This window comes from Nymphaea colorata, chromosome 5 (genome assembly GCF_008831285.2).
Source record: "Nymphaea colorata isolate Beijing-Zhang1983 chromosome 5, ASM883128v2, whole genome shotgun sequence".
Lineage (NCBI taxonomy): Eukaryota > Viridiplantae > Streptophyta > Magnoliopsida > Nymphaeales > Nymphaeaceae > Nymphaea > Nymphaea colorata.
In genome coordinates, this window is record NC_045142.1 from 21,609,411 (window position 1) to 21,636,541 (window position 27,131).

At 38.6% G+C, this 27,131-nt stretch overlaps 2 protein-coding genes across 6 annotated transcripts; both read right to left on the bottom strand.

The window, feature by feature from the left end:
- Nucleotides 1-757: 757 nt before the first annotated feature.
- Nucleotides 758-5,909, bottom strand: LOC116254974 (uncharacterized). 3 transcript variants are annotated; one of them, XM_031630659.2, is made up of 4 exons: nucleotides 5,687-5,909; nucleotides 5,428-5,568; nucleotides 5,223-5,340; nucleotides 758-953 (listed from the first exon to the last, which is right to left on the bottom strand). In XM_031630659.2, exons 1-4 carry the CDS (start codon nucleotides 5,691-5,693, stop codon nucleotides 944-946), a joined length of 276 nt encoding a protein of 91 aa, XP_031486519.1. In that variant the 5' UTR covers nucleotides 5,694-5,909; the 3' UTR covers nucleotides 758-943. The 3 variants fall into 3 exon arrangements, 2 of the variants coding, with proteins under 2 accessions (XP_031486519.1, XP_049933980.1); XM_050078023.1 differs by lacking the exon at nucleotides 758-953 and adding an exon at nucleotides 4,155-5,106; XR_004172792.2 differs by lacking the exons at nucleotides 5,223-5,340; nucleotides 5,428-5,568; nucleotides 5,687-5,909 and adding an exon at nucleotides 2,271-3,794.
- Nucleotides 5,910-18,877: 12,968 nt separating this feature from the next.
- Nucleotides 18,878-26,437, bottom strand: LOC116254534 (uncharacterized). 3 transcript variants are annotated; one of them, XM_031629979.2, is made up of 6 exons: nucleotides 26,213-26,437; nucleotides 24,904-25,280; nucleotides 24,677-24,791; nucleotides 24,290-24,586; nucleotides 20,774-20,895; nucleotides 18,878-19,832 (listed from the first exon to the last, which is right to left on the bottom strand). In XM_031629979.2, the coding sequence occupies exons 2-6, from the start codon at nucleotides 25,015-25,017 to the stop codon at nucleotides 19,383-19,385; spliced, it is 1,098 nt and encodes a 365-aa protein (XP_031485839.1). In that variant the 5' UTR covers nucleotides 25,018-25,280; nucleotides 26,213-26,437; the 3' UTR covers nucleotides 18,878-19,382. The 3 variants fall into 3 exon arrangements, with proteins under 3 accessions (XP_031485839.1, XP_031485837.1, XP_031485836.1); XM_031629977.2 differs by adding an exon at nucleotides 25,523-25,670 and having other exon boundaries at nucleotides 24,290-24,791; nucleotides 26,213-26,436; XM_031629976.2 differs by having other exon boundaries at nucleotides 24,290-24,791; nucleotides 26,213-26,436.
- Between the last annotated feature and the right edge of the window lie 694 nt (nucleotides 26,438-27,131).

Genomic DNA, 27,131 nt, shown 5'->3' on the forward strand with positions numbered 1-27,131 from the left:
TGTTTCTTCATAACCCAACCCTTTTGTCCGCGTGAACCCCTTAGCCACTAGACGAGCCTTGTATCTGTCCAAGGTGCAATCGCTTTTGTATTTTACTCTATAATGTCATTTGCACCCCACTATGCTTGTGCTCTTTGGAGGAATGACAACTTCCCAAGTTTTGTTTCACCTTAGAGCTTCTAGCTCTTTGTTCATAGCCTTCCTCCAATTAAGATCACCTTAAGCCTAATGAAAGGACTTGGGCTCCTAAATCCTATCAAGATTTCTAGTAAACTTGGCAGGGTAGTCAGAAATTTGATTGTACGACACATACTTGCTGATTGGATAAGTTTCATAATCAACTAGGCGTGAAGGAGCTCGCCTAATTCTTTTTGATCTTCTGATAAGTGTTGGCTTGTTCTCTACATCTTCAATAGTTGTTGCAAGTTCATGATCATTTGTGGGGCACTCATTCTCAACATGAGTCTCATTATTAGCTTCATGTGCATCAGCCACAGACTTATTTTTAATGCATATTGAGTTTCAATCATTTTATAAAAGGTTTAAAAGTGAGAGAGCACTTTAGACTTATTTTTCATAAAATAGACCCATGTAGACTTAGAAAAATCATCAATAAACAGCACATAGTAACAAAATCTATCCATAGAATCAATAGGCATAGGGCCCCAAACATAAGAGTGTATCAAATCAAATGGTGTTTGGATAATGGAATCAAATAAAGTAAATTTAGGTCTAGTCATTCTAGCAAATTTGCATATTCCACACTCTCTACAATTGAAGCACAGATTAGGAAATAAGTAATCTAAAAATCTAGAAGATGGATGACCCATTCTTTGATGCCAGATATTTCCATCGTTGACATGATTTACATTCAGTGCATGATTCATGGTTCTTATTTGATTGAGTCCATTGACAAGTTGTCCTTCACCAATCATCTTCTGAGTCATTCGATCCTGAAAAATGACATTAATATCAGAAAATGCTACATTGCAATTTAACTCCTTAGTCATTTTTGCAACCGATAGAAGATTGGTAGTAAGCTTAGGCATAACAAGCACCTTGCTAGTGTAACTTGTGTTAAAAAAATCTATGTTACCTAATCCTTTCACAGTTATAGGAGTGTCGTTGGCAGTGGCAAGAGGACCAATATCTCTAGAATGAACATATGAACTTAAGAAAGAAGATTTATTGGCCATGTGATCTGTGGCCCCTGAGTCAACTACCCATTGCAAATCCTTACCCTCAATGTTATTAACCATAGTAAGGGTCGTACCTATTTTGCTTGTACCTTTGCCGCCTAATGTAATTGAGATGCCGGCTGTCCTTTGAACTTGAAGATCTTTTATCATTTCAGCCAGTTTATCCAGCATGATTTGGTTTTCCGATCAGGAGATGGCTGGATTCACTTGGCTAGAGTTGCTTTCCCTTTTGTCTTGACTGCGACCCATGCTTCTATAGGCTGAATTCTGCCTTTTGTCTAGTTTCCCATGAAGGAACCAGCAAGAGTCTCGAGAATGACCATTCCTCTTGCAATGAGTACATTTAACTTTTCTAGAGTCCTCACATTTGTGTTTAATAGACCTCTCATTGTTGGTGACATGGGCACTATTGCTTGTTGTAAAGGTCATTTTGTCTTCATTATGTGTCTCTTGACAACCATCAGCCAGCATACCCATAGCCTTATGCCGACTCTTCATGCATAAGCAAGGAAAAAACAGAAGCTAGAGAAGGCAGTTCGTGAGCCATAAGTATTTGACTACATTGCTACTCAGAATCATTAGGCAGTCCGGCTAGAATTTCAAAGATACTCTCCTGTTCACGTTGACGTTTGGCCTGAGTAAGATCTGAAGTCAATGATATATAAATATTCATTTCATCCCAAATTGCTTTAGAAGTACCAAGGTACTCACTAATAGATGACATCCCCTTTTTCAAGCTGCCCTTCTTTTGTGCTAGTTGATACATACGGGCCGTATTATACTGCTCACCGTAACAATCTTTGGCACCTTTCCAAACTTCTTTTGCGGTTTCTAAGAAGGTGAAACTGGCTGCGATCTTGGGCTTCATAGATTTTATGAGCCAAGATGCTATAGTGTCATTGGTGGACCTCCATTCCTTGTATTTTGGATCGTTAATGGGTGGTTTCTTGGTACTACCATCAATATAATCTAACTTGGATTTCCCACTAGGAAATCATGTAACAGCCTTAGACCAAACCAAGTAGTTGAAATCATCGAGCAACGTACGAGTAATTTTGAGATTGGGGTTACCTTGTTCATGAACGTCAATCTTGTGCATTGATCCATCGCTGGTTTGAATGATGGTGGCTTCACCGTTGTCATTCCTTGTTTCCCTTTCTTGTTCCATAATGAATCACTGCTTGAAGCTCGAAGTTTTTGCCTTAGAAGATCTTTTTACCGCTCTGATACCATGATAGACTGAGATTTAATGAAAGATAAGGATGATAGAGAGAAAAGAGGCTGCACCAGTTTTACGTGGTTTGGCTTTGCAGCCTGCATCCACAAGCAAGAGAAACCAACGTTTTTTATTTTGATAATAATTTTGCCAATACAATCAGTCATGCCCTTATACATCAAGAGAGTATTAAGGAAGGGAGGAGAGCGTGAGGCACTTCCATAAATAAGTAGTACGTTGGTTTATGACCATTGCCCAATTTACTTGTTGAGTGGAGACCAATTGTGTTAATTGATCTTTGGAGAAGGTTGCTGTTCTAACCTATATTGATTTGCAACAGTTTTCTCAACATGGGCACATCATTGGATAAAAGCTGGGAATGACCTGCCCCTAGGCCTCGACATCTGGCCGGCACCCGACCCCCGAAACCCGAGCTTGGGCCCGACTTAATGCCCAAAACCCGAGGTTGGGCTCGACCCGATTAAAAATATATATATTTTAAATATAAAATAAAAATTTTTAAATACAAAACACATTTTTAATAATGATATATATATTATTATTAAATAAAAATAATATAAAAAATTAATCAGGCTGAATTGGGCCCCATCAGGCCGACCTGGGCTGGTCTTTCAGGCCCAGTATCAAGCCAAGTACCAGGTACCCGGGCCCGATGCCCAGGCTTCCCTGTCCTTGCACTTCTAAAACATCGGCAGGTGATCTGAGGCTACTGGCAATGACCATTAGCCTAGCCAAAAGTTTTTTGCTACACTACAAAGGACAAGGGCGAGTCTTGGTTTTGCGAGGGGATGAGTATTGGCAATGGAAATAGGGTTATTGATCATTGCCAATAGCTTGTTTTGTTGTTGTGGTTGTATTTGTTCACTAGGGATCTGAGCTTGTGGGCTGGTGTGGCTAATTGCCCACACCAGCTATAATGTTTTTTTTTTTACAATCAAGAATATAATTTAGTGAAGATCGTATGACCCTTGAACAGAACGTTTTTTGTTATTTGTGCCCTCTTGATGTTTCACATACTAAATAAATATATAATTTACATACATAACAGCTGGTGCAACACATTTTCTATGTAGTAAACAAATGACAACGAGGATACATAACAATGAATTTTAATTATATAAAAGAAACGAGTGCAATAGGTTTCTTGAGATACTGGCTTTTCATTTTTCAGTTCTACTTTCTCACCTTCTTTTCCTTCCTTCATAACTGTCTTCTGCTTTAAAGATTAGTGGGATCTTAAGGAGAGAAAATTACCCTGAAAAACCAGTCTAAAAATGAAGCTGAATGGACTGGACGTCCTGTATACCAGTGTCCTGTTCTTATGGACTATGGTGTTCTTTGTCCAGAGTTTTGATGGTCATAAAACAAAACACCATGCCCCTTTTGTCTGACATTTGTCTTTCTTATGTTTTACCTGTTTGTTCTGTCTGTCCTAATGACATCTCTCTCTCTCTCTCTCTCTCTCTCTCTATATATATATATATATATATATATATATATATATATATATATATATATATATATATATATAGGACGACAATCAAACAACCTCTAAGGAATTGTTTGACGAATGGGATGCTTTATGAATCAGCTCAAAACTTTGGAATAGATTTATGAAACACTCACAAGTGTATCAACTGCCAAACGACCACTAAAGAATATGTTAAAATGAATATGTTAAAATGTCTATGCTTTTTACCAGTTTGTCATTGGAAGCCTTCAAAACAAAAATATTGAAATGTTGTCACTTTAACATTGCTTGGATTGCAGAAAACGGTGCAGCAACACAAAAATATGCATGCAATCCCCTATAAATGATGCCCGAACTGCTTACATGACTAGCTACTGTCCTCAGCCACTATGAGTCTTTCCCTGGCAAAGTGTTGCAATGTTAGTGTCTAGAAATCAGTGATATAGACAATGGATTAATTACTGTCAATGTATATTTAATAACCTATTTTATATCTCAATAAAACGAGGGGATCCCTCTGTTGTTTCCCAGCGAAAAATTACCTATTTGATGTCACGAGCAGTGGCACACCAATTACATTATTATACTTGAATATATGTTAGTTACTCGAATAGTGTATATGTTAAACTTAGAACACAATAACTCTTTAATTTGAAATGAACTTTAGGTACATGTTGGGTCGAGAGTCTATGCTTAAACCCTTGAAAGTAAGCTGTTATGGTGTTGTGCCAAATGTTTTGCCAAATGTTCATGTTGCCAAGCCACCCTTAAAAGTGTAGAGGAAATGATGGATGCTTAACAGTCTAATGGACGACGAGTGAGTGCAGACCATTTGCTCTGGACATCTTCCCCCAATGAAAAGAATGCTAGGAGTTAGGCTGGCTACATTTAACACGAAATAATTCAATAAGATATGCAGAAAAGAAACAAGGATGGTTAGGGAAAGGAATGCTAGGAGTTAGGCTTGTTACCTTTAACATGAAATTATTCAATACGGTATGCATAGAATGCAATGACCAGAACATAAAACACAAGAATTCTTTTTTATGCGAAATTATCAAACATGCCCCATGTTTTACCATCCCAAAAGCTTATGCTTCCAAGCCCAGAGAACTCTGCCACCTGCCATCTACTTCTCTGCATGTGAATAGGAAAACCTATTTCTCATTGTAATCAAGCACATAATCATACCCTTTATTCTGTCAAACACATCATCAATGCAACATAGTTCAGCAAAAAACTCTAAAAAACTCACAGAAGAAAAAGGGGCTATGCCACAAAGCAGCAGAGAGAAAGAGAGGGAGATCGAGAAGACCTGTAAACCTTGTGGAAGGTAACAGGAGGAGGTATCAAACAGTCCCTCAAGAGCAGTGAATATGAGTGTTGATGGTGACTGAGGCAGCAGCGGCGTGAGAAAGAAGCAGCAGTGATTTCTGGCGTGTTTCAGTCGGGCAAAATCAGTTGGGAGGAGGAAGAAGAAGAACAACGACAAGGGGAAGAACAAAGGAAGGCCGGGGTACCTGGCGTGAAGGTGGGAGCAGGAGCTGCAGCAAGAGCAAGAGGGACGACTGATGCATCTGAGGCAGCAGCAGCAAGAGAAGGGGAAAGGCGACGGATGCGTCTGAGGCAGCAGGAGCGAGAGAAGGCAGCAGCAGTGATTTCTGGGAGGTTTTATTTGGGAAAAATCAGTTGGGAGGAGGAGGAAGAAGAACAACAACAAGGAGGAGGAGGAAGAAGAACAACAACAAGGAGAAGAAGAAAGGAAGGTCGAAGGGGTACCTGGCATGAAGGGGTACCTGGCGTGAAGGCGGGAGCAGGAGCTGCAGCAAGAGCGAGAGGGACGACGGATGCGTCTGAGGCAGCAGCAGTGAGAGAAGGGGAAAGGTGATGGATGCGTCTGAGGCAGCAGCCGGCGAGAGAAGGCAGCAGCAGCGGAAGAGAGACAGCAGTTGGAAGACAGCAAGTGCCCTCAGGTCTGGTCGTCTGGCTGTTAATTGTTGGACATTTGGCTCCACTTGCTTGCATGACACAGCGGTGGGCTTGGGAGTAAGGGGAAAGAGTAGCGTCAGCTTTCACTTTAAATTAGAGTATTATATACGTTATCTTCTTATTTTCTAGGAAATGGGTTTAGATGGGCATATGACCACATGCAAGGCACTTGAGAAACATCAAGTGATAATGAGTAGGAAATGGGTTTAGATGGCCATATATGCGTCAAGAAGGATGGCTGGACCATTGATGGACCCAGCCCAGTTTCTTGGATTGCTTTTTTGACAGGTAACTACTGGTCGAACAGAATGAGCAACCACTCGTTCCACAGTTTAGTTTTGTGAAGAAAAGACTAGTTCGCATGACCCATTCAGCACTGTTTGACTGGAAGGTACACAAGTCGGTATTGACCGGCATGAGCCGATGTCATTGGACATTGGTACGGGTATAAAAAGGAAGGCCGAGGTCATCGCCTAAAATAACTCATGGAACTGGGAATAACATTATTGGTAAATAGAACTTGCATGTTATACTTTCACGATCAGTCGATTTAGAATCCACAGTTCAATTTTTTTTTTGTGGCTTTTCTATTTATTTTTAGATGTTTGTTTTATTAGATGATCACTTATTTTACATTTTTAGGATTTTTAAAATTTTTCTATTTATCCCTTTTTTCTTATTTTTTCAAACTCATTGTATTATTTCTTAAGAAAACCTCAATGTTTAAAACGTGAAGACGTTTTATCTTTTTTCTATGATCGAAACTATTATAAAGAACAATGAAGAAACAAAAACACATGCAGGACAAAGCATGTCCCACGCTATTATAGATAACCTAGCCCCTAAGTCACCCGCACCGGAATTGCATAGAATCGGGTGCGTACCGGACATGGGTGCAGGTCCGACTCACACTCGAGCCCAGTTAGAACGTCATATTATTAAATTACTTATATAATATATGTTGTTATGATATTTTACTATGCAATGCAATTATTCAAGTATGTTACGTACATTAATAACTAAATTTTAATAATAATATATATATGCTTATTCTGTTATATATATAATAAATTAATAATAATAATAATAAAATAACCTCGCCACACCGTCACATCTAAATTTTTTATGATGTGCCACTCCGTCACACGCACCCACACCCTGCCCTCAGGTGACATAGCCTGGCGTGACATAATGACTATGAACTAGCAAAAAAAAAGACTAAAAGCCCCTCCAATGAAAGGGAAAAAATGCCCAAAGGTCGACCCTTCTTTTAATGTTACTGTTCTGAACGTTTAACTCAAAAATTAGTTAGATTTATTAGATATTTTAAAAGGTGTTTCATGAATTTACCTTCTTTTTTGCAGCAGATTCACAAAAACCCCAAGGACAAGTTCAAACATATAATTAGGAGAACAAGTCCAAGTTAGATTTATCCAACAAAGTTATGATTCATAGCCTGAGGGCAGGGTGAAGCCAGAATTTTTTTTTCTTTTTTTTTATAGGGCACAAGTAATGACCATGGGGAGTTGACATAATGGGGTGGGGCTACTCCATATAACTGGACACAAGTGATGTAACTTCAATACTAGATTAACATTTCAGAGAGTGAGTTCTATGGGGCATATGCCCCTGGAGACTACACATATCTTAGTGCTAGTGCGGGTGCATTTTTAGTATGATGTCATATAAAGATGACACCTTAATGCATAGAAAACAGTAGGTCTTGTATCCTAAGAGACGATAGGTTGGGTGAATGTTCCTCACGTTCACCACCTAAAAGCCATGTTTTTTTATTTTCTCAAGCTTGTTTGACGGGACAGAAAGTTGGTAAGATCTGAAACAGCTTATAAGCTGAGGGCGTGGTCAATCTTTAACCATTTGCACAGCCTACTTATTTGGACCACTTAGAAGTTGCAATGAGTGCAATGAATTGTAGGGATGTTGTCTGAATGGTTGGAGTGTCTCTTAGTAACTCTCCCCGTTCGAACACAGGACATGTAAGTACTCTCATATATAAATTTGCGGATTTCATCTTCTGGATTTGGAAAGAAAATCCTCCGACTTCTCACAATACATATAAAAGTCGCTAGTACTCACAATTTTCTCTAATAAGTAATCAGAGACGGTCAAAGGTCCACCACCACAAGTTCCGTTGCCCAAACTGTTACAGATCAAACTGGCCATCGTGTATTAGTTGTGCTTTTTAAGACATTGGTTGCTAGCATAATGGCCACAGAATGTGCCTACACTTTATTATAACTTTTACGATGGAATTTTCCATCGCTTTACATAATGTTTTATGTGACGGTCATATTTTTTGCTTAACTTATTAATGTCTTTTAACTTTACAACTAACGGTGCTAACCCTCCACATACAATGATGGCTGTTTTAGCATGCACAGTGTAGTAGCTAGCGACATATTTTCGAATCCCTGACACATGTTTGGAACGGATTTTGGGATCACTGTCGAATATGGCATCATGTGAATGTGGCTAAAATTCAGAACATATAGTACTTGCTTAATGTTTAATTCATTGATTAAAACTTTGTGCTATAAAGAAGGCATTAATTGAAGCGATGTTACTTTTATTGAAAAAAGAATATGATGCTTTTATATTTTGTATTTTTAAAAACAGAATATTGTTCTTAACATGTTCCATCTAAGAGAATTTAAAAGCCTCAGCGCAGGTTACACAAAAGACTTTACCTTGAGGGGCATATCGTAGCTTGTCAAAAAGTTAAAGAGTCAAACAGAAACAGAGTTACTTCGATGAACATAGCGTAACTGGTCGAGTTGAGGGGCTGGTGAGAGTCAGGTCGAGTTGAGGGGCTTTGTGAGTGGTCATCTATAGACATTTATAAATTGTGTTATTTTGTAGGAACCTGGGGGCCATGAGGTTGGGAATATGCTCACCTTGAAAGCAAATGAGAAACATCAAATAAAGCAATGGTTGTCAGGACAAAGATATTTATCTAAAAATCAAGCAAAGGTTGAACCATCGAAGGACCCAGTTTAGTTTCTTGGATCTGCTGCTGTGTTATTGTTTGACCGGTCAGGACAGGCCAAGCATGATGTCGGCAATCCCTCCAGTTTTCCAAAGAAAAAAGAACTTCTGGTCTTGACAGAGCGACATTATCTTCAACAGGTAGGCCTGCAGGACTCATTTGGCTAAGTGAACATTTTATGATTGTGTCATGAATCCTTTCAAAAATTGGGATAGATTCATGGAGCACTATAATTAATAATTCTTAAATCAGACCCAATTTTTAGGGCAAATTCACGCAACACTCACAAAGTGTTCCTGCTGTTATACAAACCTTCATAAATATTTTAATTCTTTGGACTGAACATTTGTTTTGTGCACTAATGCCCAATATTCATATGACAGTTGCATGCAACAGTCCGGTTTGCGCCAGAAGTGTTTTTTAGAAGGCAATCAGTTCTTAGAGGTGATGTTAGCGACCATCAGTTTGTTTGATCGACTTTCAAAGGTGGCCATATATAATGAAAAAATCAGTTTTTCATAATGTGTTGGCTGCTAGAATGATATATATAGAGGGACAAAATTTTGATATAGAAAGCATATCTAGATGGGTGCCTCGTGATGTTACTTCATACGTAAGAAGGTGCGGTCCTTCCAGTTTTCACTTTTCACCTATTCAAATCAGACCTTAGGTATGAAATATCTTGGATCATATAGATATGTAGCCCTCGACATACTCCATGAAAAGGATCTAAGATGCCCACCTAAGCAAGAAATTAAGTTTAAGGTCTCTGAGAAAACTTGTTCCAATAGATGGATGAGCAAATGCTAGTCCATCAATTCGAGATCTAATTCCAGATTTTTTAGAGTGACATAACATCTACATCATGACAATGATGGTAGAGAAACTGCAGATTCTCCTAATCACCGCTCCCTTTTCTTCCATCCATTTGAGTCACAGCGGGATGTGAGATCAAGTTGCGTGCACATCCTTATGGACTCACAAGTATGCAGTTATCATACCAAAAAAGATGGCGTTTTAGGTATTTTCAATTTTCTAATGAAGTAATGTTGATTTTAGAACTTTTAACTTTTTCTTAACCTCTTTTTCACCCTTTTAAAATGTTTCCTTTTCATTATATACAGGGAAAAAAGAAGGGGTTGGGGGTACTTTTGAACTTTTTTAATGAAATGATGTCTATTTTAGACTTTTTAACTCTTTCATAACCTCTCTCTCTCTCTCCATATATATATATATATATATATATATATATATATATATATATATATATATATATATATATATATATATATAATATATATATATATATATATATATATATATATATATATATATATATATATATACAATTTTCTTCTTTTTTCAAAATATATCTTTTCTATAATACCATTCCTTGGACCGGACACTCTACTTCTCATTATGACTGTTACATTAATAGAAATATGTCGGTTTGGCCATTGTCCACCCGAACTCCAAACCTGGTTATGTGTAAAAAAATTTCTTGCGTTTGTATGGTTACGATGAAAAAAAATAGGAAGACAAAAGTGGAAGCAAAAAAAATACAATAAAAGACATACCTTTTAAAAAATTGCTAAAATGTCCCCCTATTCTTGAGTATGTACGTTGGGTGCCCATATGGGGCACTCAACTCAATCTACCCGAACTCAACTGAACGCTTGCCACTCACTGTCTCTTCATGAGTAACTGTCACCTCTCTCTCTCGCTTGATTTAGCCTAATTTGTTTTTTTATTCAGAAACAGCTCTTAAGGATGGTGGAAAGATTAACAGAAGATGTGGACTATGAGAGAGAGACATGCATGGAATATTATTGTGTCAGATTTCCATTGCATCCATGGGTCACATTTTTACTTGGAAACACAGTCACCAGTTTGTTTACTTGTGGTGCTATCCTCCAACGCTTCATTGGGTGATTCCTGCCCCAACGCATCCCTAGACCTTCCAAGCAGGATTAAAGCTAAGAATTCGCTGCCGACCTTTTCTTCGAATCTCTGAATTTGAACAAGGTGCTTGAGAATTACAGGCATAGCCTCCCTGGCCGTGAAACATAAATAATTTGTATTTGTATCATTATAGAAAAAAAAAAACAATCTTGGAAAGTTGAGAAGACGCATATATAACCTATGTATGATGCATAAACGTTCAGGTGGGGATCTGCCCATATAAAAAACATATAAATATTAAACATCAATCAAGAAGAAGTTTTACAGTGAGTCCGGCCATCTAAAGAGAACAACTGGACGATCGATGGATCGAGCCCAGTTTTGAGAAATCCAGGACTTGTCAAATACAATGAGCAGCCATTGATTCAACAGTTTTGTTCTTGGAAAAGGACCAATCTCATTGGTTCGCAGTTTGAATGGGTCACCGCAAAACACAGTAACTTGTCGGTGGCAAAGCAAGATATTCACTGCTGACAGAAGGCCCTTCAGAGAATCAGTGGCCGAGGGATGCCACATGCTAATCAGCAAAATAGCTACAGAGCTTCGACAATGTAAACTAGTAATTTTTGTGTGCCTGTGTGGGCAATTTCCACACAAGTCCACACGTTCCTGCATGATTCTTGATAAATAGGAGTTGCCTATTGTGATACTTATCAGTCCTCCTTAATGATTCTTTAATTATTCATACTCACATTCTGTTTTTCTCGTGTAAAAGTTGGTTGGAGTTTTCTCGTGTAAAAGTTGGTTGGAGTCAGCCGCTTTCAATTGTATTGGGGCTTCCCTTCTATACAAATATTTTTGTCCATTCCACTTTATACTATTCTTTGCAGTTTGCACCCATTTGCAATTTCTTATTTCGCAGAAAATTCATCAGAAAGCAGTCCTCACTTAGCAACACATGCTGATGTCAGTAACTCAGAGATGTACTGAAGGATCTAGTGTTTGATCCTACTTTGGATAAACTGGTCATATGTACAATTTGTACACTGATGTGATTGCACATGACTACATGCAACAGGAAGAGCTCTCCATGAGCATGGCATTACTTTTTTGCTCCTTCCAAGGTGCTACATGCAGTTTATTATTGACAAGGGTATGTGTTGAAAATCTTTAATGCTGCCTAAGTTTCTTCTTCTGGTAGACCATCCTGTCAACAAGTCATTAGAAATTGATTGGGCATCCTTATTTCTACTTTTTTTCATCAACACCTTTTTGTCCTTGCTCTATCATTAATGAAATTTATGGCACATTTCAAAAGTTGAACTAGCTTTTTAGCTGATTTTCAATAACTAAATTTGAATAGAATGAATCCTTAAGAAAATTATATCAACCAGTGGCATGGACTTTTGACTTCATTATGTTTATAGTGAAAAAGAAAATCTAGCAAACAACACAGACAAAGCTTATCGTGGGAAGCTTTTGTAAGGAACATTGTGTAATAGTAAAGCACATTATCTGCCAAACCTTGCATTCCACAAATTCATGGCCTTCAATAATTACAATACTGGGAACATGCTTTGGAGGCGGCTGTAGCAATTCCTGTACTTCCTCCCACATCATTTTCACCTTCATTAGTGTGCTGTCAACATAAGGTCGCCTGCTTTTAGAACCAAAAGCTCTATTTCTCCTTTTATCTGGTGTCAAATCAGAGGTATATTTGGTTTTACCTGCTATGTTATTCATAGACTTGGAATGGCAAAGGTTAACCAGGTCAATCCGCTTGCCTGATGAATCATTGTCTGACTCAATGTTTGCTTTTGAAGAAATATGAGGGAGAGCTGTTACAACTTCCTTGCATCTGTCTAACCTAATTGAAACTTCCCCACCAGTATGTTTCTCTAGTGACTGAACATCCCGTGAATAATTAACTAAGAACAATCATAGTGACCAATTAGCACCGCAGAACCTTCAACATTTTTTGTACCTTCAACATTTTTTGTACCTTCAACATTTTTTGTAATCTGTAAAAAGAAAAATCACCAAAATCAAACTTAAGATATATGCCTTACGTACTATGTAGAAAACAACAAATCAAGTCAGAGGATACAGGTAGGATAAACGAACAAATAAGAACTCAAACGATAAGATATGGCTTGTTTCAAAATGGAAAATTAACGCATGGTTGGAAAAACAAATGTCTGTGTGGAACTTTAAAAACTGAACCTTAAAGATTTACGAAGAACTTTTATGAACATGCCAATGCAACAAATAATAAGTGATTCTTGTCAGAATTATCCAAACTCTACGCACTTTATGTTACATTATGATGGTTGGCCTTAAGAACATGACTTGTATAAGTTAGTCATCACTATGATGGACTGCAAAAGCCCATTTTTCAGCTCAAACATACGAGAGAAGACAATGAAGATGGTTGATGTGTGCTACAGGATTTTCTCTTAGTTGTCATATAAGTGTGTTGAACTGGTCCCACTTGAGAGTTGAGTACTTGAGTTCAATCCTGTGACTTTTCATATAATTTTCAAGTTCAGGTAGGTCTTGGCATTCATTGTACCAGCTGGTCTCATTTGAGAGCAGGTTTCTGTCCAGTGAGATTTCCATATCGTTTTCTATCTCAGGTGCTCCTAGCCTCCTAGGGACACCTTAACGTTGTCCTTTCCTTTCTAGTCTATTTTCTCAGAATTCCAAACCCAGAAATGTAGAAGAGGTAACTATGAATTGTGAAGCAGTTAGAAGGTCAAACATGCTTTAACACAAAAAAAATTGCGCCAGGAATCAAAAGCAGCAGATCTTTTAACAAAACCTGCTTCCCGAAAAAAAAAAAAAAAAGTCTAGGCAAAGTTCCGAAACATAGGAATTTTGTTGTCATAACAAAATCTACATTCTTGAAAAAATCTAGGCACTATCTCAGAAAACAGGAGCTTTCCTAAATTTTTGGACTATGAGCAGCAAGCCCAGCAAGCCCAGCAAGCTAGCAGGAAAAATAGTCTCGGTGACTGTTGGTAGCCAATCGCTACACCACAAAATAAATAAAAGAAAACCTCTAGATTTCCAAAACATTGAACTTTCATCATTGTCATTATCAAGCCTTGGCCCCACCATCAAGCTTTGCCAACATATTGGCAAACAAGTCATAACAAGGATATGGAAAAGCAATGAGAATGAAACAAGCCAGACCAAGTTAAGAAAATGGAAAAGCCGAAAAAGCAGTAACTGAGAAAGGTGAAGTAATCTTGGTCGCAAGGTATTTCAATCAACATTACTTATCACCCAAGTCTTTCATCGTTTCCTGCATTATTGTAACTCATTTGTCCTTTTATTCACTTGCTCATGAAAAAAGAAATAGATGCATGAAAAAGAAGAAAAAGCGAACAGTTGATTCAAGATTTAATGTTGAGATAGAGGCTATCACGGCAATAGATAGCATCTTTCAAGCTTAGGCATGCTTGCCCGAATGTCAACAGCTTGCCCGAATGTCAACAGCTCTCAGAAGGTCTTCGACTGAGGGCATGACCTCTGCCTGCAAACGAAAGAAAATAAAAAGGAAAACCCTTAAATCAAGATAGCACAAGGTACGGTCCAAAATGAGATCATTGCCTGTTACTAACATATTCATATCCTACGTTACCCTTGGCTCAAAATGGACAGCGTGGAGTGATTCAATCAAGGATCGTCAAACAGTGTCACACATCGATTTTGCCTAAACCTAGGCCTGGGCATCGGGCCGGGCCAGGCCGCGGCCCGGCCGCTCAGCCCAGCCCGAACCCGGCCCGCCCAGCCCTCCCGACCCCCGGCCCTTTTCCCCCTCCCGACCCCCTTCCCCCCCCCCCCCCCCCCCCCCCCCCCTCCCATTGCGCTCCGATGGAGGAGGAGGGGGAGCCGCAAGGGAGACGGAGGAGGAGGGAGAGGGAAAGGGGGAGTGGAGAGGGGAGTGGGAGCAGAGAGGGAGAGGGAGAGCGGGAACAGAGAGGGAGACGGAGAGGCCGGCCCGGCAGCGGCCCGGGCCAGGTTTTCCCCGGCCCAGGTCCGGGTCCGATCGAGGTGGCCCGGCCCGATGCCCAGGCCTACCTAAACCCAATAAGAGGCACCCTATGCTCCAAAGAATACAAAAAGACCTGCAAAAATTTAATGTGAGGAGAACAGGTTCAGCATGAGAATGTTTAGTAATTATATGCAGAAATAGCTCTCTACAGAATAGATAAAGAAGAAAACAGCAGAGAAACAAGTACAGAAAAATATCCCTTGTGTTAGAGTAATCATATCCTATCTACCTAAGCGACTGAGAGTGTTATATCTCTGTTGGGGAAGGATGTACGGCAGTGCAGAGCATGCAGTATGTTTTGGCTACAAATAGAATGTACACTTAGTCGGTGCCATTGCAAATGAAATGTTAAGCCACTACAAGAGGTTTGTGATCAGCATGGTTGACACTCCTACACTGGCAGATGGAATAGTTCATACTTATGGACTGAAATTTGAGAATGACTTGGTCCCACAAACGAACTGCTGCTGTTTTTGAACCACACAAACCTAAAGTTTAAAAAAAGAGTGTGTGTGTGAGAGAGAGAGAGAGAGAATGGAGACAAGAATTGGTTAACTTGTCCTCATAATGGTACTCTTAACCTCAAGATCAACACTACTCTTCAATACCATCAAAATAATACCCTTCACGAATCAAACTGAGGACATTGTTATAACACGTTAGACGTGAAATAGAATAAAGAGTTAATCTTTCAAAAATACGATTCAATTTTTATGAGCAATAAAGAGTTAATACTTTAAAAATACCATTCAATTTTTATGAGCAATTAAACATGTTGAACCTTCATTATCTTGTCAGACGAGCGAATATTAAGGACATCCCTAACCAGAATATTTAAGGACGTACGTTACAATTTTCAAGGTCGCACAAACTTAGAATAGGATATATTCCATTCCACCCTCTTCCTTTATTTGTTGACAGAAGATCTGCCCAAGGTTTTCTGACGATTCAGGAGACCAAGGACCTACGGTATTATGAGAAAGATAATTGCATATATATATATATATATATATATATATATATATATATATATATAGAGAGAGAGAGAGAGAGAGAGAGAGATGTCCAACTTTATATTTCTCTTAGAAATCTAGAATTTGAAATATATTTTTGAAAATATATTTCTTAGAATAAAAAAATGAGAAAAATTTTTCTTATTCTCATTTTGATTTGTGTGTGATGACTGAGAAATATATTTTCAGAAATATATTTCTGTGTTTGATGATAAAAAAATATATTTTTAGATTTCCAAAAAATTCTTTTGATATAGTTTCTTAAACACACAGATAAATAATATGATAACACTCCTGCCTTCACATCAGGCTTCATCCCAGCAGAAGCTGCATTGCACTCTTGTAAACAGAGTTCATTCAACCTCTTGATTGCTGAATCCAAACCATTGCCAGCATGCTTCAAGTGTTCTCTCAAGAAGCTGAAAAATAGAATGCAAAGGATTGTTATTGACCTCTTTGGAATAATAAATAGTAATTTAACTGTGCACATGTATGAGCTCTAATCCATGTCAAAAAATTTAACAACTAGAAGTAGCAATAAGCTGGTAGATGAATCCTAATATTCAAGCAATATCAAGATTAACAAACAATAAAACTTCCCAAGAGGTTTACTTCTATGACCAATATGTAAGCATTCAGAACTTAGAAGTGACAAGGCAACTTTTGGAAGGTGCTTCGAGACAGCAGTCATGAGAACAGAGGAAGCATGCCTGCACGTCCACTTCTACTCACTCTAAAATAATAAACATCCTAGTTTCCACCTGAACAGCTTTTCCAACCAAAAGCTTTCCAAGCCAGAATAAGTGGCAACATTATTTGTTTACTAGTAGCAGCAGTGTTACTGGGTTAGAATAACTCTTGTAGTGGCATGCGATTGCTGGATGCTTCTGAATGAACATCTATTTGGGTCTTCCTCCTCTAGATGTCACTCAAATTTTGTCAAGGTCCTGATTCAGTCATACTCTACATTCAGAAGACTATCCTTTCAATAAGTCCTCTGTCTGACTCTGATGCGGCATTCAGATTACCAGACAACTTGAGATAACACTTTGGTTTTCCATCAAGAAAAACAAACCAGAGACTCCAACAGAATTTTTTTTTTTTTTTAAGTTGTTGATTAGAGAACCTTGCGCAAACTGAGAGAAGAATGCGAAGATCAAGCAAAAATTTACAGTAGTAACTATCTTCTAGAAAGAATGCCATCAAAAATCACATATAAAACACGAAAGCAGCATTCTGGCAAATCTCATGTAACAGTTGCACAATGGTAACAATTGGCCAGGATATAGTCTAACTTACAAGTATACACTTGAGAAAAGCTACATATTAGCCAAACATCACGTACAGAAAAGGTATCAATTATAAATTCAACTCAAGCAACAACTTCCATTACGTCAATGGAGATTCATAAAACCCATACAAGACTCGTTTAACTCAAACATTTCAAAACAAAAGCTTCTAATCAGCAATTTATATCCATTTACCATGTTTGCAGATGCAAGTAGCATCTTTTCCAGTTATGAGAGAAGCTTCTCTTTCCGATGTTTCTGATTCAGATGACCAATGAAGAGACCATCCTCATCATGCCAGTTCACCTACTAATAACAGCCATAGGCTCCATTTCTCATTTTGATTTATCTACCAGGCATAAAACCAACATCACCAAATCAGCTTCCAGTAAGCAGGCTTTCAAATAAATGTAATCATCGCCTCAGAGCCAGATTAGTTAGTAGAAAACGAAACCAGCCCCCATAAGCATATAACAGAGAGGAAATTCAGCATCAAGGAACACACTAGACAGGAAACTATCATCATTAATCTAGTGAAAATTTAACCAGAAGAGCTTCAATGCGACAAAGCATGAGAAGGTCTTTTCTGTCAAAACAACTATTCAGAGAAGAAATATAATTAAACAGAAAATGCGGACGGAAGACAGAATCAGTTCCAGTAAAAGGAGAAATGAACTTCCTCAAATGAACTGAAGAAATCGCCTTCCACAACAACACAAATTCAGATGATTTTAAGGGGAAATGAAATCGATGAAAAAACATGCTACTACTGCAACATGCCGGAGGCAGAGAGATGCTTAAAGAAACAAATGAAAAGGCGAAAAACAGAGTGGAAGAAAAGGGGAAAGAACTAAAGAAGGGGGACTCACCGTGATGGTCTGCAAATTGCAATCAAGCAGCAGGTGGGAGTTTTGTCTGGCAGATAGTTAGATCTGCAAATTGAAATCGAGCAGCGGCAGCAGGCAGGTGGACCATGGGCTGCAACTGGAGGGAGCTCAGCAGTCGGCAGCCTTGCTCTCACGCCTCGCGGTTCCCTCGCTGGCACTGGTGTTCACGCACAGGTCCAGGCATCCAGCGATGCCATCACGTCACCACTCGAGGAAGAAGCTCAGGGTCATACCCGAATCGACGACGGTGCCACTGTTGTCGAAGTTATCGATCATCCAAAGGCCCCAGACGCAGGGAGGGAGTCAGGGAGGGACTAGGGAGGGAGCGAGAGGGAGGGAGACAGGGGAGGCAGCGAGAGAGAGATGAGGGTGAGTGGCCGGAGCAGGAGAGTGAGAGTGCGAGGGAGACAACGAGGACGAAGAGGTAGCGGCTGCGGCTGCGTGAGGAACTCGCGGCAGAAGGAAGGAAGAGGCAGCACGCGATACGCGAGCGAGCCCTAACGGTCCGAAAAATAACTCCGGAAATATATTTCCACCCCTCCGGGTGAAAATATGTTTCCGAAAACATGTTCCCGGAATTGACCATAACGGTCGAAAAAATAATTCCGCATTTGTTACGCTGGAATTTTTTTTAAAATTTGAAAAATGTTTCCGCAGCTACAGTGGAATTCCTGGCCATCAAACACTACCTTAGAGATTCTATATAATTTTGCAATTCATCACTCATCAGCACCCCTTTATGTGATGCAGTGTGTGCATGGCTTCACATTCACAGACAAAGCAGACCAACATGGTGAAGGAAAGAAGGCAAAAAACCAGAGGCTTTTCAGCAAGAAACATGCAAGATTCTAATTACCAAAATTAATCGCTTCTATCACAAATAAACTGTTAATTTTACATGAAACAAGTCAAAACCTTTATCTGTTAACAACTGAAGCCCCCCTACCATTCAACGTTGTTAATAGATGCACCTTTTGATATTTTAAGCACCCAAACTTCTAATTCTCACCGATAATTCTGAACCAACAAATTTTGCAAACTATAAAATACTTTGTATTAAGGAGGGGGTGACAAGTGACCGTTACATTGAAAGATCACATGAACTTTGACTGTCTGCAGTGTCTGCAGAATGTCCCTGACGACTTCAACGTCCAACAGCAGAGGTGAATGTCAGCATTCATGAGCTTTGATTCCATGTATTATCACATCCTTTCCAATCAAATGCCCAAAAGAACTTCCCTCTTAATTAGAATAAAAATATGGACCATCTTGACCAGTCAAAAGATAACAGACATCTCTTCTCTTTTCCAACTGTAACTAGAAGGCTATCAATCATCCCAATTGTCTTCCCATCCATCTTTTTCAGTGGCTCTAGAGGCATAGCCATTCATGGGTCTGTTGGGTCTTGCTGATTCCTCATCTTCCCAACCATCATCCCAATCTCGATCCCAACCATCAGCTGGATCAGATTCCAGCTTCCGTGAGGTGGCAGTTCCTGGAATGCCTGATTCTGGCAAACTCATCTCAAGCTCCTGATATCTAACACCACCATGGCGCTGCCTTTGTCTTCTAAGTTTACAGCAGAGACAGGTTCCACCGACTGTCAGCACAGCAAAAGCCAGGAAATATGCACCATACGTAGGTGTCACAAGAGATGCATATAAGGGCAAGTCCTGGAATATGTTACTCAATGATTGTTTCCTCTGAAGTACACATTCCCCATTTCCAGCATTCAAAATTGCTTTTGGCACTTCAGAACCAACACCTGGCAAGATAACCTGAAAGAGTGAAAATATACAGATAAGCATTTGCCTTCAAATCTCAAATTTGAAACACTAATAAATGCAGTTCTCCCACTGAGATAATGTAACTAAAGGGCCTTCAGCACTTTGGATCCTGCAGTACGACATGATAAACATACAGGTCCACCTGGATGCCCAAGCAGGTTCGCTCTGTCCTAAAGGAGCATAAGAGATGCAGAAAACATACCGTGCATAAACAAATTCCAATTTAAAGTTATTGCTATCCTACAAATGTAGAAAATTAAGAAAGACGAGAAGCTCAAACAAGGTATAGAAATGAAGAAGAGTACCTTAAGAAATGGCATGATAGTTATCCCTAATGCCTATGGGTACTACCAGTACTCATATCATATGTACATCCTTTTTATCATCCACTCATACCAACAAATGAGGAATAAAGACTACAAAGCATCGTAAGAAAGTACAAACACACATTGACACCACATATAGACATAGAAGAGAGAAGGTTTGCATCTATGGCAATGTTCAACTAATGTTTGAGCAAAGGACAATTTGGTGGCTGCATCCTACATTTCTCTCTCTCCTCCCCTCTCTCAACACACACAGCCACACATATGCCTTCTACCCAATTGTTGACCCAAGAGGGTAGATCCAAAACGTAGATGTCACAGTAGAAATAATATTCCGTTCAGAAATAGGTGAAACATTGTCAAAGAAAAGGGAAGAATAAGTTTAAGGTATGATACTTTTCCAGGGAAAGGGAGAAAGTTTGAGGTGTGATCCTTTTCAAGAAAAAAAAATGGCATTATGCCAGAAAGCTGCAGCTTTAAAGGTAACAATGCAGTTAACTTAGGCAAGGACAACTTATTGTTGACAAAGCAAATACTAATATTCTAATCAAACAACCATTCAAGTTGTGATGGAAGAGAAAACATAAGAGATAAAACAGAAGAGACCTTCAGTTTCCCATGTTGCTTAAGTTGCTTCACTTGGTGAAAAGAAGAACCTGCAATGGTGATAATGACATGTAGATCATCCTCCCCATCATTGTGAACCACAAGAGATGACTGATTGGGTTCTGCAGAATAGAAAATTTGAATTACTTCATACTCTTAAAATTGGAAAAGTGGTTACAGATCTTTAAGCTAAAATTATCACAGGAATACGAGAGTAGTTTAGAATAACATGAAGATGCAAGCGCCATACACTTGATTTGTAAAGCAAATGTATTATTTTGTAATCATTCAAAAGTACATAATCATTTTGCTTAGTTATGTCCTATAATACATTAAGTTTTAAAAAAAAAAAAACAAACAAAAACAGTGTGAAAGAAGAAAAAAACAAAACAATTTTAGGCCGAAGTAGTCCCCTAAGCACAGACAGCACAGGAAAAATATCACCTGAAGTGAAGTAAAACTATGCTCTACTACCAGCTAAGAATTACATATATTGAGCTCATGCCAGCCAAGGGCCTTCAAGTTAAAGGATGTCAAGACTTCATCTGGCATAGCCTGGTACAGAAACTTCCTAACCCTGCCTTCCAAAGCACTGACTGTCATCTGTAAGTCATGTCAAGAAACCAACAAAATCCTAACACATTGCATCATCATTGTTTCTTATTCGTCAACACACAGGTTTCAACTTTCAATCACCATTCTTGGGTTTTCTCAACAAGGTTTTTCTCGGGTACAAATTGGAAAATTTGTTTTTCTTATGAATTTAAAAAATTTAAAAATATCAAACAAATCATAGAAAAAATATAAAATTTGAGTTTCTACTAATTTTCCTATAAAACCATTGAAAGAATTTGAAAAGATATAATGCTAAAATGATCCCCCAAAATATTAAAATATATCTCAAAATATTTTCTTTTTTGGGAAAAAATGAAAATATTGCAATAAGAATGTGACAAAAACATACTAATTTCGTTCTAGCAATATTTTCACGATGTCAATACTTTTTTTTCATTTTTCCTTATTTTTCAGTTCTTAACACGCTATTCTTAAAAAATGGAGATATTTGTGACAACTGTTTTGACTAATCTTAAAAATGGTAGCAAAGAAAAAAACATCCCCCAAGACCATAACTGTTCATGGTTCTTGGAATGCTCCACCCTCAAAATGTTCAACATGCTTCCATGTATTTCAGGTGGACAAATAGAGTGGTTTAAGGACAAAGAACTTGTCTGAGGACCTGATATCATCTCATTCCTACTAGAAGGTTTCATGTGTAACATGGAGGCATAGCCACACATATCATGATATTTTTTAGAATATCAGGACATTAACAAAAGAAATGAAAAAAACGAAAAAAGGGGAAAAATATGCAATATTTTGGAAAAAACATTAAATATAAATTTATAGCAATTTTATCGCGATTTTTGTGCAATTTCAACTCATTTTTGTTTTTTTTATCATTTTTTCAACTTTTGTATCATTATCTCCTCTTGTTTTAGTATGCAGTATAACCCTTATTATCGTTTTTCTTCATTTTAACTAGATATCTTTTTATGTCTTCTTATTAGTTTCTCAGTTATTTTATTTGTACTTAATATTTTGAACTTTTTTACTTTTAAAAATCTCGGAGATCTTCAGAAACTTTAAATACCTGAGAAAAACGTCGCCAAAAAAAAGGCTATGCATGGAGGTCTCCTAGTGCTCCTGAGAAGAAGAAGGACAACCTAAGGATCTGAATAATGCCAACTAGAAGCATGCTCTTTCCTTCTCTCCACCTTTTTGCTGTGTATACCTGGTGTACCATTAATTTCAGATCATCAAATATCATAGTTATGTCTACTTCCATAGTAGTGTATCCCCTAGACTGATTGCAAGAACAGATCGTTCCAGTTCCAGGATAGGAATATCAAGAAAAAAGTGTTCAAGAGCCATCCGCCCAAGTGTTCTTTGGGACAACTCTCCAAGCATCCAGTGGTTTCAGAGTGGTTCTGTTCTTGCAAACAATTACTGAAGAGGCCCAAGGAGCACCAACAAGGTCGAGTTCTGAGCCACTTGGTGACAACCAAGCATCCTTGTTCCAGATGAAGCGGTGGCAGGAATGCTGGTGAGTTGCCAGAATAGGTGTGTTATGATAACCTCCTGAGAGAAAGAGAGAGAGACATGCTGCCCTTTTTTTTGGGGGTGATGCAATAGATCTGCTTTTCTTTTTCCCTGAACAATGTTCCCAGGGACCACCAGCTCCAGACTTTAGCACGCGGGATATTTTGGTATAGTTCTTGGGATATGCTAAAACCCAAGGATTTAAATGCATAAATTTCATAAAATGTTTAAAAAACGAAATAAACTCAAATAGATCATGGAAGAGTTACCTTAAATATTTCAAATCCTTCAAATCTGTCCATTATTCTGCTTTTTTCCAACAAAGCAAATACCATTAGTGCTTAATAGACTTTTAGTTGGACCTAATGTTGGTTTCATGTAACAGTTTATTGGCCCTTAAAAATGTGTCATCTTCCATGAGTAGCACAGAGTCAGAACTAATTTTCTCTCACTTACATGACACTGGAAAAAAGAAAATCCACAAATCAAAAGTGGTCCAACAAAAAGGCTCCTGGTTTCACCAAAAACGCTCCTTGTTCTCACTCACCAACGAAAAGTTCCCAAAACTTGGAAAGCAAGCTCGTGTCTCATGCCCTATTACTACTGCAACCCCATTAGCACTTTGGTCAACATCAACAACCCTTTGCTCCAAATTTAGGAACAGAAATAGAACAAGTCAACAACATGATATAATACAAGATAACAAAATGACAGGGTTCAAGAAACAAGTTGACTTGTATGCCTTGCATCAGCATACATGAAAAACATTTCCAAAAGCACTTCCCCCCTCAAGGAACAAACAATAAGCTAGAAGAGTTCCCAAACATAACCAGATGACAAAGAGGAGAAAGGACAATAGTCATCACCCAAACAAGAAAAAGCATTTGTATAGAGGTTTTTACCTGTTCTTTCAAGAATAAAAGGAAAATGAACTCTTTACACAATCTTGAAAAAAATTGGAATTTGAAGCTAAAGAAATTTGGAGAAAGGGGAGAAACAATATCTGTGAAAACAATATAAAAACAGATGATGCTCATGAGATCAAAGATGCTTGAAAAACATATTGGTACAGTCCTAAATTAATCATGACATTCACAAAAGATTACCCAACCTTGAAAATCACTATTGTATCACAATATCAATACAATATCATTTATATATGCTTGTAAATTTGTAGATTTCAGATAATTCAAAACTTATATTAAGCTGATAATTAACTTTTTGACAAAAAAAAAAACATGTTTCTTTATATTTAGGATTCCACATCAATGAAAAATCAAAGGCTGCTGTTGCAACATTAAAAACCCAAACGTAACTATGTCAGATTAGAGTCCGCCAGATTGGTCTCAAGAAAAGGGATCATAGAGAGCTAAAAATGTCAAGTGGAAAGAACTCAGAATTCACATAACTCCATACCGTTTTGAGTGACAAACAGACATGCAGACAGATTCTTGTTATCTGTGCAGCTGATAGATGTGTTGCACCATTCCTTGTGAGACTTCTCTGATACCCCTGAATGAGTGGATGCTTCGCCATCATCACGAGTTGTATTATCATGGACTTCACTCGGTAAAACTGGGGGAGCATTACCAGTTGGTGCCTTACTGCCATCACGTTTCTTAGCGCCATCCTGTTTCTCTGGTGTAGTGGAATTCACTGGAACAAGAGGTGGTGGTAAAAGTGGAGGACTGTTACGGTCTATCTTCCTAGAATCTGAAGATTTTGTCATGTTAGGTTCCTTCGAGTTTGAACCACTGGGCAAATCTGGTACGTGTGGAGGAGGGACTTGAACTGAATCATTACCAGTTTTGGGCAAAGGTGCCGGTAGAGGGCCAGGCAAAGGACTAATCTTGGATTTCTTCTCTGTCACATTGGAACTTTGACCAGGACCATTCACAGGCAAACCAACCGTGCCATTCTGGGAGAGAAAAAAGGTATGTGAGAGAAGAAGAAGAAGAAGAAGAAGAAGAAGAAGGAGGAGGAGGAGGAGAAGAAGAAGGAGGAGGAGAAGAACTGGGTTCAGAGTTTACCTCGGTTGCACTATGCACCTTGTTGTCTGTATCTATCGATGCTAAGGTGCGAAGATTCAAGCCAGGTGAACCCAAACACAAGAGGAGGATCACCAAGTATTCCAATCTATGCATTGTGTTAGAAAACTGTCTCAACTCGAAATATTCATCCACAACACAGGAACGATCCAGAAGATTTGATCTAATTTTAACGAACTGGCAAATACCCAACTTCTTCAGTTAATTTCTTGAAAGTACAACTTCATTCATCATCAAGGGTGATCAGGAGTTGAACTTTTCCAGCAGCAATTTTTCTCATCTAATTGAAACAGCAACGAATGGAGATAACACTTTCTCAGACAGCCACTTAACTTAAATCAAAGCCACAGACGAAACATCTGCAGAAAAGCGAGTCACAATCACATGCCAATTTGAAATTTCAAATGCCAACCACATGCACGAAAAATTGAAACATGACAATAATGAAAATTCTAACCATGATGACCAAAAATTTTCATGAAGCGCACCATGATGGAACCAACACTGAGTTATCCATAGGTGCACACGGCAAACACAACGCGATAACAATAAAAGCAACAAAATCAAGGCCATTACAGCAGCTAACAAAAGGAAAGCATACATTATTCACATTGTACGATGAGACAATAAAAGGTTACTGTCACAAGGATCCGTTCATCTGGTATGGAGCACTCATAAGTGACACCAAGTTGACGGGGCCAAAGCAATAAGATCTTGAACGAGTATGGTTGCTTTCTCCAGCTATTCGACTAAGAAAACACTTAAATTAGAGAACCGATAAAAAATATTGACCTTGATTCATCAAATTGACTACCGTGCCAAGCTAGTGACAAGCACCAAATACCAAGAGCTGACCTACCAGGATTCCCAAAGCCGGAAGGGATCCAAATATATAATGGAGACTCGACACGACAAATCAAATCACAGATACACAAATATGAACCAAACAGAGTGAATTGCACACCCTAAGATCTGCAAAATTCAAAGGACCAGATTTAGGTTCAGACTCACGACCATAGTTCAATCACAGACGAGATCAAATAAATATTCAACTCTCTCTCCATTCGTTTTCAAGTAGCCACAAATAGAATTCCCATAAACATCGAAAACTCTCGCCCAATCCTTCCATCTATCCGCAACTGGGAGGTTTTCCGACACCAAGAAGTGCGGGAAAACACTCCTCAAGGACACAGATTCGAGATTTGACCACCAAATACGAGAAAATAAAAATAAGATAATCTGCAATCCAGGATTCCTGGAAACGAAACTCGACTCCGAAGAGAGAGATTACCACGAGAGAGCAGGCGAGGATCACAAACCGCAGTCGAAGAAGCGCACCTATCCAAGATCAGCAAAGAGGAGGACCAATAGAACTAGAGTTTGACACTGGAGGAGGAGGAGGGATCGAAGAATTAGGGTTTTGGGAAAGATGAAAAGGAGGAGGAGGGGGAGGAAGGTGGACGGAAGTCGCGGGAATCTGGTGGCGCCGGAGGAGCGGAAACCCCGGCTGAAGGCAACTGGTGGTCTCCGGATCGGGGCAAACGTCAACTTTGAAGTCGACCCGGTTCATTCGCTTAGGTGACTTGGCAGACACGATTGTCAAATATAAGCATATTTTGGTAATATTTTGAAATGTTGAGCACTTATAGGTAAACATTTGTCCGTGAATGGATCCAGTTCAGACCCGTACGGCGAAGCTATGAAGCATTGAGTTCGATTACCTTCTGCGCTCTATCCTCATGAATCCGATTTCCACAATTCATATACATTTTGATTGGACCCGTTTCGATTCAACTGAACAAGAAAGGAGTTGAAGAAATGAGTTTGTGGTGAAATTGGCCTATTTTACTGATTTAGGATCACTAAGAATTTGCAAATAAATACCAAAATGTATTTTAAAAATATATAAAAAGTAATAAAAAATAAGCCCTTGCTACGTAATCAAATCAATTTGCCACCAATCCATTTCAAATTAGAAAAAGAATGACTGAAGTGATGTTAACCCCAAACACTATTAGGAGCTTTTCTTTTGGTTTTTTGTTACAGTCTCTTCGTTTATGGGCCTATCCAATTTAAAACCATAATCAGAAATAATGTCTCGAAGTTTTAAAAACCGGTAAAGTTTTTGTTGGGTATAATACTAGGAACTTGAAAAGAAATATAAAAAATATGAAAAAAATAAATTTTTTAAAATTTTAAAAAACTAAAAA

What these genes read in the sequence shown, in the direction of transcription:
- LOC116254974 (XM_050078023.1), bottom strand. An exon ending in TGCTCCCACCTTCACGCCAG is followed by an intron (nt 5,341 to 5,427) that starts GTACCCCGGCCT and finishes GAAACACGCCAG; the next exon opens with AAATCACTGCTGCTTCTTTC. An exon ending in ACCTTCCACAAGGTTTACAG is followed by an intron (nt 5,107 to 5,222) that starts GTCTTCTCGATC and finishes TGTGTTTGACAG; the next exon opens with AATAAAGGGTATGATTATGT.
- LOC116254534 (XM_031629976.2), bottom strand. Translation starts at nt 25,017, where the DNA reads ATGCATAGATTGGAATACTTGGTGATCCTCCTCTTGTGTTTGGGTTCA. An exon ending in AGGTGCATAGTGCAACCGAG is followed by an intron (nt 24,792 to 24,903) that starts GTAAACTCTGAA and finishes TTTCTCTCCCAG; the next exon opens with AATGGCACGGTTGGTTTGCC. An exon ending in AGCAACATGGGAAACTGAAG is followed by an intron (nt 19,833 to 20,773) that starts GTCTCTTCTGTT and finishes TCACTCTTTCAG; the next exon opens with GTTATCTTGCCAGGTGTTGG.